This window comes from Zootermopsis nevadensis, unplaced genomic scaffold, assembly GCF_977971745.1.
Source record: "Zootermopsis nevadensis isolate Lab colony 2312 unplaced genomic scaffold, Znev_1.0 Znev_ptg000019l, whole genome shotgun sequence".
Lineage (NCBI taxonomy): Eukaryota > Metazoa > Arthropoda > Insecta > Blattodea > Termopsidae > Zootermopsis > Zootermopsis nevadensis.
Window position 1 is genome coordinate 10,054,994 of NW_028259151.1, and position 14,277 is coordinate 10,069,270.

Genomic DNA, 14,277 nt, shown 5'->3' on the forward strand with positions numbered 1-14,277 from the left:
GAGGTACCCGAGCTGCATAAGCAGCATGGGGTGTCATATGAAGCGGGGAATCGCTTGTTGTGTCCTACGTGAGAGACCGCAATAGAAGGACACGGCCTTCCTGCGCATGCACCTTCCGTGTACTGCACGGTCAGAGCTCGCGCGAAAATATCAAAATATTTGATCTCGGACTTTGGCCGCTTCCCTCTCCTGACCGCTTCGCCGGAACCTAGGGCAGCCGCTTCGCCCACGCAACTCGCAAATCGCTCACGTAGGACAGCGGGTAAGACTTGAACCAGGTCAGATGCATCATGATGGGACTGAACACATTCCTGTGTAAGGACATCCAGCCCACAGGACAAGCTCCAAACCTTCTAAAAAGTAATATCACTGCAGATGATAATCTGTCTAGCTACCTTCAAAGAAAACTACAAACCAAAACGATCATATATTTTCTCAACAAACTACTAACCAACTCCGAAGGCAACCATTCAATTGCCTCTCAATTCTAATTATTCTTCAACCTGTACTCCCAGCTTATGACGGTAACATAATAAAATGTATTATTGCTATTTTAACCTTGAATGGAGTAACTGTACTGCTCTGGCCCCTGGAGAAGATACAATAATCGGTTTGCTGGGGTTATTGGGGTCAAACAGCTGTCGCTGCTGCTGTTGAAAAGGTGCAGGATTTGGTATACATCCTCGGAATGCCGGAAAGTTGCCCGTATAGTCCGACTGATCTTGAGGATGGCAAAACCCCATCACGTGGTTTTGCTGAACTTGATGTTCGGGAGCTTGCGGAGGTATTACCAAAATTCCTGCAACGTAGTTTCCGCCGCTAGCTTTTTGCTGCGGTGTTGCCTCTTTCCCTTGTACAACTTCCTGTTCTTTAGTCTCTCTTTTTTGTTGGTGACTTTGCTCCGGCTGCTGCCGCTGTTCTTCTCTCCAGTTTTCATGTTTCCTTGTTGTTTCTTTCAATCGATCCTTCTCACGATGATTTTGCCTGTTACTTCTATCTCGACTGTGACCCCTATAATTCTGATCTTGACTGTGACCTCTGAAGTCCCTGTCTCTGCTGAGTCCTCTGTTATTCCTGTCTTTGTTCTCAGTTGCATTACTCCGTTCCTTGCTTTCAGCTCTGTTACTTCTCTCTTTGCTTGGACCCCTGTTAGTTCTGTCCTTACTATATCCTCGGTTACGATGGCTTCTATAATTTCGGTCACGACTTGAACCACGATTGCTGCGATCACCACTGTAGCCTCTGCTTTGATCTTTATTCTGTTCTCGTATACTTCTCTCCCTGCTGAGACTCCTGCAAAAAAGAAAATACACACACACATTCCTATTAGAAGAGATATTTCACTTTCAATGTTTTATGACGACGATGCGGTGTTCAGATATGCCAGGATCACAACCTATAAAATAATTCAAAGTTTAAATAATATGTAAATAGCATATGTACCATAACTACAGATGGAATCCGAATATCAAGAACACAGGCACTGCTGCACTCTGTTTTCTTTCTCATGTTTTAGTCACAAACATAAAACCTTTCAATTCAAGAGTTTCAAGTCAGATTAATTTGTAGATTACTTAGTGAGCAGCAGAGATTGTAGTGTTAAGTGGGGTACCACTGTATGGGGGAATCAGTACTCGCATGAAAGAGCTAAAGAAAAACATTGAGACACCATCGAGCTAACAACAAATATTTGAGCACAGTATCCTCAAAATATACATGTGAGATGCATCATGAAGAAGCTAAACCCATTCAGTGCGACGGCAACAGAAATGCCTATGGTTTACTTTAAGATAATTTTCAATAATAGACAAGACTGGAAAGATATATTAATATCGGACTACACAGTTTCCACACACATTATTTGCGAACTGAATTCTAAATAATTCCAGCTGAAATAAAAAAATCTTTTATAATAATTCACTGTATGACTCTACTGTTGATCCCACCTTACGAAGTGTCGCCATCTGTTGGAAAATTTCTGCCACCATGCTGACTGAACCGTCAAATGTACAGCTCGTTTTGATGATTTTATTTTAATTCATATGGATAGCCTTTCAATTAATACCTAGCATCAATACGTTACTCCAGCAACTAAAATACTATATGTTACAGAGAACAAAATATGAAATTAATCTGACCACAAATGACTGAACCACATAACAGTTAAATCTAACACAAATATCATTAACAAACTCACCTATTATCAGCTGGGCGTGGTTCCCCACCTCGTCTGAAAATACAGGAACACTATTATATAAGAAGAAACAGAGAGACTTCTTCGAGATCTGAATCTTAAAATAGGCAAAACATACGATGGTTGAAAACTGAGATATATAACGTGATGTCATTTTTGTTTTCGTATCCAGTACACACTATTCAGCATGGTGTGAATTGGTGGTTAGCAGGATTCACGACCCATCAGTACATGGGTTCGATCGGGACCGCAACATTTAACGCTCCTGCTGTGACCCTCTTTTTGAGAGATGATGATGAAAGTGGAGTTGAGATGCCACGGAGAAACCCCGGAGGAAAACTCCTTGATGCCTGGACTACGGCCTTGCCCAACACAAGTTATAAATTCGGGCATCGCCGGGAATCGAACCCGAGACCCCAAGATTACAAGGCCAGCGTTCTAACCGCTAGACCACCTCATCTTATTATTATTTAGTGTTCTGTCTGACAACAGGTCCATATGAACAGGATCCTTCCATCCTTTTCTCGGACTGGGACCTGTTCATATACGTTCTTGGCAGATGATCCAGAAGTGGTTTGCCATTGCCTTCTTCTGTGTGTGAATGGAGTAATTGTTGGGATGCCACGGAGGAAAACTCCGTGTTGCCTAGACCACGGCCTTGCTCAACACAAGTTATAAATTCGGGCACCGCCGGGAATCGAACCCGGGACCCCAGGATTACAAGGCCAGCGCTCTAACCGCTAGACAACCGTGGCGGTACCTGAATCAATATTCCTCTTTATATATGCTGGCTGTAAATCAGGGTGCCGGCCTTTGCACTGGCATCACAGAAATACAGTTTAATTTTGTTATACTTTTACATAACGCAAATTCATAGCATTTTCTCTTACCTCCTATGACGCTTGCGTCTCTCTCTCGGAGGATGTGTCTGGCTTTTTTCTTGTAAGCTGGCAAGGGAGGAGCTGCGTGTCATCACGTCGCTCAACATTCCTTCTGCTTCCAATCGCTCGCTCTGTTCTACTTCCTCACCCCAATCCAGAATTTTTGGTGATGGCGAGTTTCGCAATACGTCATTAGACGGAGCGCAAGAAGTTGACTCTTGATGATACAGCTTCTGTGCGCTTCCTTTAGACTGAAACCTAGTTTCATTCCGTTTTCTGTTCTGATACGTTTCCCCGGGCTCACAGGGATTGCTATCACTTCGCCTTCTGAAACGCAGGTAGAACACTTTATCGATAAATCATGATTATTAAAAGTAATGAATCGATTTGAACAGCGCATATTCACAATAATAATATATTTAACTGGTTTAAGCGACAGACGTTACGATGGGTACCACAAAACAAAATGCATGCAGAAAGAAATACAAAACTTTGTTGGAAGAAATAATGAGAAAAAGAATGGATTTATCTCGATCATAACAATGTAATACGGATGTAACGCGCTGCATGTGCACAGTGAGAAACTGGCCCGATGTTTTCAGCAAATGTAAACCACTGGAATGTGGGCAACATAGCGAATCCATTCTTCAATCAAACCGACAATTTCAGAAAGTCAATATGAGTAAAACAATGCTACATCACATACTTCTGATGATTTCATGAGGTGTTTGAGGGCGGAATATAATCACAAATGGCCTCTAGCTTCCTAGATCCATTTAATTCAAGTCAGAATGTGAGATTGTGGACAAAACCTCTAATTATAAATTGACTGACATCCTCTGTACGAGCTTCTTATTATATCTACACAGAAATTAAAATGGCAAATCTAAAAACGTGATCAAGAACCACAAAGTCTGTCCTCCAGGTTAGTTTTAACGTACGCTCTTAAATTACACAACATTTACTCACCTATACCTAGCAGAATGCGGATTGGAAGGTTTGTTGGAAGTCCCCCCTCTTCTTTCATCCAGAGGTGGACCCTTAGCTGTTGACAGCGGTGATGTTGACGGCGGTGGCGGAGGCGGTAAAGCTGGTGGTGGTGTTCTTATTCTACTGCCAACCCCCATTCTATCATTTGGCCTCAACAAGTTTTCCTGGCTTGGAACTCGTCTAAAGACGTGACCCAAAGACGACGGACCCGTGCTACATGTCGGAGGCATCGGCAGTCGATCAGGCGTGAGAGACCTTGAGAACCTGGCAGCAGCTGCAACCATTTTCTCCATCTCCAACTCATCAGGTCTCAACCTGCCACGGCCTCTTGCACGTGAGTTAGGCAGCGTGTGCGCCCAGTGTTCCTGCGCATTGTGCTGTACCACGTACGATGATGATTCTTGATTCTGATGTGGCAAATGTGGAGTCATGGGGGGGTGAGGGTGAACATGATGATGCTGTTGGTAATTACCTCCACTGCCTTGAAACGTTACTGTACTACCGTCCCACACATCTTCTGAGGTAGTGCCAATATAACTGGAGGAAGAGGCCATATTTTCTGCCAGGTATTTCTTTTTGAGGCGCGGTGGAAGAGAGTCATAGCAAGGGTGAGGTTTTGGGTTGCCCTTGTTGACAGTGGGAAGCATACTGCAGTCCTTTACACTACCCCTGCGTCCGGATGGAGGTTTCGACTGCAATTTGTCCCCATTCCAGCCACGTCCTCCAGATGTTCCAACAGGCTCTACACTTCGTGTGTCACGCATTCTATTTGTGTCAAGAGGCAGACTGGCAGGAGGAAGTGCACGGGGTTCTGACGCCTGTCTAATTTCCCTTGACACATATGACACATCATTTCTTCCCTGATGATAAATATGAACTGTTGTGGAAGATTCAGTATTCCCAGATGATGTCTGATCATCTTCTTGATTCTTCAAGTCCCCATCTACAGAATGATAATTCTTGCACTTACCTGAGAACTTAATTAAATGTGGTTTACACTCATTGCTCTTTAAACTAGAAGCACCACCTTGTTTCACCATTCCATTTCCCACACCTCTTTCAACCCAATTTTTCTCTTTCTCACCAGATCCTCTTCCACTTTTCCGACCTCCTTCATATTTCATTCTCCTAAAACTTTCTCCCCTGTTTGTCTGAGGTCCACCATTCCTGTCCAACGTTTCTGGTCTTTGTGACCGTAACTCTCTACAATGATCTGAATGTGAATGATGGTCGACTTCTTCATCCCAACATTCTTCTTCCACTGATTGAGATGAATAGTCTGTTTGTCCTTTGAAACTATCTCTTTCCTTAGAACAACTGTTGTTAGTGGCAATTGTTTCTTCAGTCATATCCACTGGAGATTTATTTACTACATCTCGCTCAGCAATAGCCTGTGCAAGAGGTTTAGGTATGTAGATTGCCTGTTCTGGTTTCCTGCTTTTCTTTCTGGCATCACTAGCTACAGATTTTGTGCTTCCTCCAAGAGACACATGATCTAAGCTGTTCCTCTGGTCCTTAAAACTTGAGCCAGGTACTGAAAGCTGAACATTTCTCATTCTGTCCTCAATGGCTGTCAGTCCTCTACTGTGATTTGATACATCAGTTGTTTCTCTCACATCACTGCTTCGTTTTCTAGTACTGTTAAGGTGCTCTTGTGACAATGAATGATTTGGCTTCTTACCACCACGTTTAAAATCTTCAGATACACTGCTAAGAGAATTTTCGGTGGAAGACTTAGCTCTTCGAACATTATCATAGAAAACAATTTCTTCGTCTCCTTGTGCAGATTTTCGCAATGGTCCACTTCCTGGACGATAGATCTCAACTTGTGGCTTTCCTCGGCGGTTTCCTTTCATATCATCTTTTACTCTAGCACTTTGAACATCTGAAAAAAGACATATCATTCAGGTCTACTGTTTGTCTCGAAGAAATAGGTATGGTCCGAATAAATAACCTTAAAATAGCTCGCCAACCCGATATATGAAACTTAACCTAGACACTCATTTTATACAATAATAATTTTTACTTAGATGCCAAAACTATGGTTGTTTTACAAAACCAATTTGGTACGAATTGTTTTATGGCGTGGAATATAAAACATATTTGTGTAAAGACCCTCCAAATGTCAAAACCTAAGTAATTTTAAGATTCACAACTGATTTCAGCTTATAGCCTTGCTTTTTGCAATCCACAACAAACAATAGCTATGCCCAAGATGAACAAAACAAATTTATAAATTATGCTATTCTTCAAACATATGAACAAAAATAGTTTTTAAGCATTTTTTATTCCCTATATAATAGCCATTAACATTTTTACCTTGATAATTATCTTCACATTTAATGCGTCCTTTGTCGACATTCGCCATGATGCCGAAGAGTAACACTGTCCACAACGATTGACGCAATTTAGATACTGTCTTACGTACACCGTAATAAAATTACTATAAAAACCATCGTGATAGACTGCAAAGTAGCATAAATTCAATTGCGCCACAGACATATTTAATTCTGATTGATCGAGTATTTCAAGTGAAAAATGAAATTCTCAGTTCAGGTAAACTAATAGTCAGTTTAATAACTATATATACATCAAACTATATATAATCAAGTATAAAGTATTTTTGACTGTAGGCATTATTTGTTTCCCGAAAATATAAAGAATATCACACCTACATTATTTTGATATATGGGTGGGATCTATATGTGTACACACACACACACACACACAGTTTAGATTTTAAATCTCTGAAATTTATTGCAAACCAATAAAGAAACGGAGACTGATCTTGATTGGCTTTGTTTTATATTTCTTAAAACAAAATTTTTATCTAATGGATTTTCTAGATAAAAATAATTTTTCTACAATATTCTTCAAACATGTTTATAATTGTCAGCCCTTATTCATATTTTGGTAAATCTTAATTCTTTTGAGCCCAGCATGTTGTAATCTGTTTAGTCAATGTAGACTCAAAGCTTCCTCTACTGTCCAATTACAGAATGTTGTTTCTTCCTGCCTTTCCCTCCCCCTCACATAACAGTTTAAACCAAATTCATATGAAAACTATACCTCAAATTCCAGCACTGGTTGATAAAGATCAGCCTTTCTTTTATGCAATTCAAATAGATAAATCTGTATTCTTTAATACAAGTTTCCAAAAATTCAGGTCTTAAAAAACCAAATGTCACTTCTGAAACTGTCCAAAATGAAGGCAGCAACATTTCACACTATTTTTCTTTATATCTGAAAACTGAATAACCATCATAATACAAGATTATATATATATCAAACCTTCTCAGCCTGTTGCACGTGAAGATGTTGCTTTCAGCGGTATACACTCTAATCATAAATAATATGAAGAAAAAGCAAAGATTATAATTTTATGTGAAAAATAATTCCAACTTCTTAGCAGGCATAATATTTTGCAAACAAAAACTTGATATAATAACTTCTTATGTTGTTTACTAGAAAACGTAGGTTGCATGCAAGGAGTCTACACATGCTCAGAAGAAACACAATGACAGCCCACCCACACCAACCTCTATTGGAATTCCAGGTCTCATCACCACCCAGCGAAAAGGCAGCACCTTCCACAACAATGGTTACAGGAAACAGTAGATTCTCCAAACTCTCGATCCAAAGATCACCATATAGACAAAAAAAAGTAAGTTGTCATTCAGATTTGTTTCAGCACGACTTTCAACCACATCAGCAGGGTGCTGTCAAAACAAATCATGAAGATAGTAGGTCTCCCACCACAGAAGCTTTCCAGTTTTCTTCAGCCTGTCAATGATACCCTGACCATAAAAGTGCTAGTTTTTTTTCAAAAGACCATGGCATGTATTTTCCTTCATCTATCCACGGTCCATGCAAAGAGCTTCCAAGATGCTGTCCCCCATTCTACCATCGTCATAACCGTGATCCATCCACTCACTGTCCTGCCATGTACACCATTGGGTTTGTGATACTCCCTTCCTCTGATCTGTTCCATCCCCCACTGGCCCTGAAAAGGGCTGATTTATTCTCCCTGTGCTTGAAGCTTCCGTATTGGCTTGGACAATTTCCCCCCATTCACCCAAACTTCCCTTCGTTTGAATTCCTTAACTTCAGACTTTGGTCACATCCATATTGCAGCGTTTTGTGTTAAATTCATTGAATTTATAATTTAATTACATAATTTCCCAAAATTTTTAAACTATGCATATCATACTTGAACGACAGAAACGCAGGGTAGACAAATCCATTTTCGGTGACCTCAATCAACACGCAACCCTGGTCGGCCCCATGATCAACAACTTCTGGAGAGACGAGGAAGACAAATAGGTATATACTGTCCAATTAAAAATGAACCTCCTATTTCTTCAACAACAAAACAGACGAATGGGACGAGAAAACAGGTTCCCAGGTCCCCTTGTTGTTCTTCACTTTGCTGTTCAGACAAGTGTTATTTCCTTTCTCACACAAGTTCGACAGACAGACAAAACTGGGTAAAAGTGTGCAGACATTGCTGCTTCTTTTATCTTTTATGCTGGTACATGTTGTCTTGTCTCATTTTGAGACTCTGCCTATTGCCATAATTTCTTCTCCATATGAACGAATCTAATGCACGTCATCTCTCTAAAGCTGATGAGAACAGAAATTGGGTAGCAGGTTTTACTTCAGCTCTGGTCCTTCTAGAAACACAGACATCTTGAAACAATTTTGCAGTCACCAGTTCATCTTCTCATAAATTTGCTATCTTACAGGAAAAGGTCATGTGGGGTTTAAAAATATTAATATCCAACTCAAGCAATAAACAGTATATGTACTTATTTCATACAAACTATGGTACAAAAATTTTACACTGCACAGATCGCATACACATACACAAAGCAGGAAAAAAAAAAAAAAACTAATGCGACATCTAGTGAAGGTCAGAATCAACTGAGACACACACTGAAGTCTTCCCACTTCTTCGACTTGTCTGCGCAAGGTTGGAACTTTGTTTATCAGCCAAAGCTACAGCTTGCAACATGACTACAAACATCACATACACCGCATCATTGGTTGGTCTCGTCTTCAGGCCTTGGAATGTTGCGCCAAACCTCGTGAGCTGTAAAGTTCATGCACACACACACAAAACAAAGACTAGATTTCTCGACAGCCATTTCAGTTCAAAGCACTGCTTCAGCCTCCATTTTTTTTTATCCATTGGCTCACCTTAACAGGGGTACAATGTGAGAAGAAGTCTAAGACGGGGTTGTAGGCACACGGGGGTAAGATTTTGGAAACAAATAAAAGAAAAAATTTAATTCTAATGTATTCTGTACAAATAAATTCTAAAAACAGATAAGCTCTAACACATTAAAGGCTTTGAAATGTGATGTTACTGGTCCTTTCCCAGAGTTCGGGTCATCAATTACTGCAGCATCCGATGCTAAATGATACACCAAGAACTAAATCAATGCACAGTCATCATGTAAAATTTCACATGTATCAAATTTAGAAAAAGCGCAGATCCAATTCCCTCTTCTTCGAATACAAAACTGCAAAGCTTTTTGTGTGATATCTAGGATGTGCTAATAATACATGCTTCTGTCATGGGTGCAACGTACAGCATTATGGAATATGAAATAAATTATAAGAGAATTTCTTTCTGTGGTAAACATATTCATTTGCATCTTATTTTAACCTTGGCAAGAAAAATCCACCGTCAAGAGAATTTCTTAAAAGGTAAAACAGCGTATCGGCTTATAAATCACTTAAATTTATGTGGATCCTTTCCAAGGAGACTGCATTTTACAGTGCTTACCTTACTAATGCATACATTTGCATACCTAAGTAAACCATTTATCGTTTCTATCTTGTGCTTCAGAACTCGTCTGTGGACCAGTATTAATTGTAGCTTGTCAGTATCAATTGTACTTTGTGGCAGTGTGATACGTTTATTCATACAATATAAAAATGTAGTAATGACCTGTGATGGTCCATCACGACACACTGCCGTTTGGTAAGCACGTCAACTTTTTGATAAGAGAAATTTACGACAATCAATGTGAGCACGGGAAAGGACGAATGATTTCAATAATACGCTCAATTATGAAAACTGATGGCATTTAAAACCACTCTCATACATCCTCAAGCACTCACCTGGTTGAAAGAACCAGATTAATTTCATAAATTACTAGAAATAAAACATGTCAATCACACTTCCTGTCATCACATGGTGTTGTACACACTATTAGTGTGGCGGGGCTTATTTATTGTGAGGCGAGCCAATGGGTGAGTCTTGCCCTGCTGCTGCTTCTTACTAGCAGCCTTAGCCACGACATTAGCGACCACCACGCTAGGTGACGGTCCCACACAGCTACGTATGTGCGGCGCCGTCGGGGGCCGCGCGTTTGGTCCTTCCTTACCGTTGCGAAGGTTACGAACCAGCAAGGAAGAATGCTTATTAGCGTTGTTTTGAATATAAGGAATCTCAAGACTGGATTTTCGTAAGGGAACGGGTGGTTGCTGCTGGGACGCTGATGTCCTCCTGGGAACAGTCTCGTTTTCTGAAAACTTGTGTCTGCAGCCAAGAGAAGGCGAGTCAGGATGCCCTACGGTGTTCTTGCTCACTTCATACTTTCCCACCAACACCTTCACTGACAAGTCCTCTGTGGTAGAGACGCAGCAAGGACTGCTTGAGGACTTGCATTGAGGATGGCTGCTCACAGGTGATGATGGGAGACTGTGCGTCTTCAAGCCATCTGGAGATCTCTTCTGATCACCATCACTTCCAGATAATTCAGTGGATGTAATGACACATTTTTCTGTCTTATTTACAGATTTTGCTTCAAACTCTTTCTTTAGATTCTTGACAAGACCCGAAACACTTTTCTGGCTATCCATAACCTCTGGAGATCTTGGCAATGCATTAGTGTCTTTGGTAACATCTGCAGAACTGTCAACTGATATGCTCCTTCTTGTAACATTGGTTAAGTTTTCCAACACCCTCTTCTGATGTCTTACTGACGCACACTGAGTGGTGCTGATAATACAAGGACTAGTTTCACTCACCGATTCACACGAGACAGCCGCAGACAGATCGCGAGGAGTTAAGCAGACCATAGACACAGACGGTAGGGAATGTGATGGAGGAGTCAGGGACTCGATACCTTCTACTAAACTAACAGCCGATGTAGTGGGTGCACTAGCAGAGAGACAGCATAAAGTGTGAGGAGGAGAATCAGGCACAACCACTGCAGAGCAGGAGTCCCTATCTAAGTCTGTTCGTCTTGATATGGCACTAGACTGTTGTGATATCACATCTTCCACTAATCTGTCACTAGCAGCTGCAGTATTCAGAAAGGTGATGTTAGGCTGAGAGGTGGCCATCTTTTCGGTAGACACCGGAGCGGTGCCCACCGAGTCATTACTCTCACTTCCTATTCCATGATGTGAGCAGAGTGTAGGAGAGCTAGCATAGTGGACAATAACAGGACTTTCAGCCTGAAACTGGATTACCATATTCCCGGAATGAAGGTCGGAGGAGTGAGGATCAGACGAAGGGAAAGAAAAGCCTGTAGTAGGAAGTAATCTGTCTGAGGATGGGCTCCGGTAAGGACGGGGTCCATGGATCTTGACGTTCATTCCTGGGTTAGAATCTCCAGCCCGGATGGAAGAAGACAATGGGGATTCTTGGCTGCCGGCCACTGGAGATGCAGGAGATTCACTTCGTTGCTGAGCTTCAGAACATACGCGCTTTACAGTGCCGGTACCTTCCTCCAGCTTCTGCTTTGTTCTCTTCACAGTGCCAGGGTACCACGGTATTTCATCACGATCATAGGGAAACATTCCGCTGCTGCTGCTCCCAAACAAATCATCCAAATGCGTTTGAATTGGCTGCTGGTATTTCTCACCACGTTCATTGACGTACTGCATAGGTGGTCGCATGTCATATGACCCCCAAGAACTGTTACGTGATGGTAACGTACCTCCCCCACTATATGTCCATCTTGTGTCTCCTGATCCCCAAGAACTCTGGCGGGATGGCGCATCACGAGCCTCCCCTTGGAAACCTAGCACAACAGCACTGTCGTACGAGCTCCACGAACTTTGCCGTGAAGGACACTCCCTGCTCGGAGAGTCACTCGAATGTTCTGTGACAGATGGAGGTAGTATTGGAGGTGGCGGTGGTACTGGTGGAGACGCTGCATTTGTGGCAGGCACGGTGCCAGGTATCACTACTCGCTGTTGCTTGCGTTCTTCTCGCTCAAACACACGGTCCAGCTGGGCAGAGAACGGATCTCCCTCCTTCCTAGGTAACATTCTGTTCCCTGTTCCTACTTTGTCTTGCCCAACACTTGGTGCTGACAATCTCTCTATAGTATCTGTATCCACTAACTTCAACTCAGAAACAAATATCACATCTTCAGCTTTGTTTGTTAAAGGTTCATGCACACATTTTTCTGCCACTTCAGTAGAAGAGGTCCAGACTAGGCAGTCACTATTACTTGGCACCACAGGTTGAGAAACAGGAGTTCTGGGCGGGGAAGAAGTAACTGGAGTAACGTGTTCCACGGCATAAACTGTAGGGGATTCTTTCTCCCCAGGATCCCAGATCTCCTTCTTGACTAGGACTGCAGTGAGCATGTGTGGACGTAGCTTGGTTTGCGACTGTGCCGTGTGCTCACCTTCTTCAACTGTGTTACTGCACGGTCTCTCTTGTTCTGCTTCGACAGCACTTGGAGACACGGGCTTTGAACCGCTCGATTCAAACTGTGTTGTAAGATTAAGTACCAATCTTTTCCTATCTAAGGACATCTTCTTGCTTGCTGTCCCATTTGGATGGCTGTTCTGCGACTCCAATTCACTGACTCGATGCTTCACCGATGGAACTACGCCTTCTGCTACAGAGGAACATTCAACTTCTGATATGCACTGTTTCTCCTGACAGCAAGAAGCTGGTAGGTACACTACTTTGTTCTGAGACACACTGTACGCTTGTCCATTTCCACAAGGCATGCGCACATTGAGGTTGTAATTGCGAGCTGCCTCGGTCGTTTCTTTTTGTGGCAGTATTGGAGGAATCCCATCCTGCGGGCGGGGTTCCGGCAGCTTCGTTTCCAGTCGGGAACGCGCGACAGAAGTAGACGCGTCCTGTTTCGCTGGTGACGCTCCCTCCAAATTCAGCTGCTCCAAGGAAACCGACGTAGGACCTACACACAGAACAATAAATGTCAATCCATTAAACAAATATGTCTGCGTGTTTCTGAAACCAAACAGCATTTATCATGTTAGGCATAACGACCACAGACTGAGGCCTGGGGCAATTAAGAGCACATTTTCCTGCCTTTTGTATTCTATTTTCCAATGTTTTGAATTACTAAACAACAACAACATAAACTACTGCAATTTCTTTAACTGAATATGCTAATATGAAAAGAACCTATGAACTAAAAGCCATTCTGGACAAAGCAGGTGTTACATAGTTACCATTTATTTTTCTAATTACCAATGGATGAGAGTAAAAAGGGTACATGCTAATTAAGAGCAATTTTAGTAGTTAATAAATGGAAAGAATACGTACACAGAGGAATAAAATATGATTATTTAACAATAAATGAAATACTGAACATCGCTCATCCCTCCAGAGGTTCATAAAACTGATCAAAACCCTCAGACCTGTTACCTGAGAGAGAACTGTCATCAAAACAAACATTTTTTTTTAATTATTACAATACGCAGTTTAACTGAATGCGCTGCTTCCGGCTAGTGCAGAACATTTCAGTCTGCGAGTATTACAGTACGTTTGAAATTATGTTTTAGTTGACACGGCAAGAAATTTTAAAATTCTGCTACTCAGAATGCATACTAAATCGAGGATTCCTGCTCATGGGGGACAATTAGGAACACGTGCATTTAAAAAAAATCTGAAGTTTTGTTATGCGGGTGCAAGTGAGACTTGACATTAATTTAAAAGTAAGGAATTCCGATCTGAAGCACTAATATTCTATTTCTGTTACAGTCATGATAGTATTAAACGACATCAAATAATTTAACCACTTTGCATTGTATTTCTAATTGGTTATATAAATCCCTTCAGGAAAAATGAAACAAAATGCTTGTTAAAAACAAGAAAAGACACACACAGCAAACTTCTATCGTGTTAACCTAGTTACTACTTTGTTTCGGAAGTACCGCGTCTTTTACTTTCTAACGCATCAACCGAGAACTGTTAATCGCAGA

General features: G+C 41.6%; 2 protein-coding genes and 1 long non-coding RNA gene across 8 annotated transcripts in view; 1 reads left to right on the forward strand and 2 right to left on the reverse strand.

Annotated features, from left to right (window-relative positions):
- The window catches only part of LOC110838517 (uncharacterized), a 56,274-nt gene extending 49,756 nt beyond the window's left edge, over positions 1 to 6,518 (reverse strand). The window contains exons 1-5 of one of the 2 annotated variants that reach the window (XM_087351287.1): positions 6,385 to 6,518; positions 4,045 to 5,950; positions 3,085 to 3,402; positions 2,198 to 2,230; positions 559 to 1,293 (exon numbers count right to left, since the gene is read on the reverse strand). In XM_087351287.1, the coding sequence (XP_087207413.1) occupies positions 559 to 1,293; positions 2,198 to 2,230; positions 3,085 to 3,402; positions 4,045 to 5,950; positions 6,385 to 6,433 (3,041 nt within the window). In that variant the 5' untranslated portion in view covers positions 6,434 to 6,518. The remainder of the gene's footprint in view (positions 1 to 558; positions 1,294 to 2,197; positions 2,231 to 3,084; positions 3,403 to 4,044; positions 5,951 to 6,384) is intronic. The other variant, XM_087351288.1, reaches the window with a different exon arrangement.
- On the forward strand, positions 6,492 to 12,976 carry LOC147873388 (uncharacterized). Its single transcript, XR_015535774.1, has 3 exons — positions 6,492 to 6,621; positions 7,534 to 7,729; positions 12,848 to 12,976. It is a non-coding gene; the product is annotated as an uncharacterized LOC147873388 (long non-coding RNA).
- Positions 8,850 to 14,277, reverse strand: part of ssh (Protein phosphatase Slingshot) — a 143,590-nt gene continuing 138,162 nt past the window's right edge. For all 5 annotated transcript variants that reach the window (XM_087351290.1, XM_087351289.1, XM_087351293.1 and 2 more), the window contains one exon: positions 8,850 to 13,247. In XM_087351290.1, the coding sequence (XP_087207416.1) occupies positions 10,264 to 13,247 (2,984 nt within the window). In that variant the 3' untranslated portion in view covers positions 8,850 to 10,263. The remainder of the gene's footprint in view (positions 13,248 to 14,277) is intronic.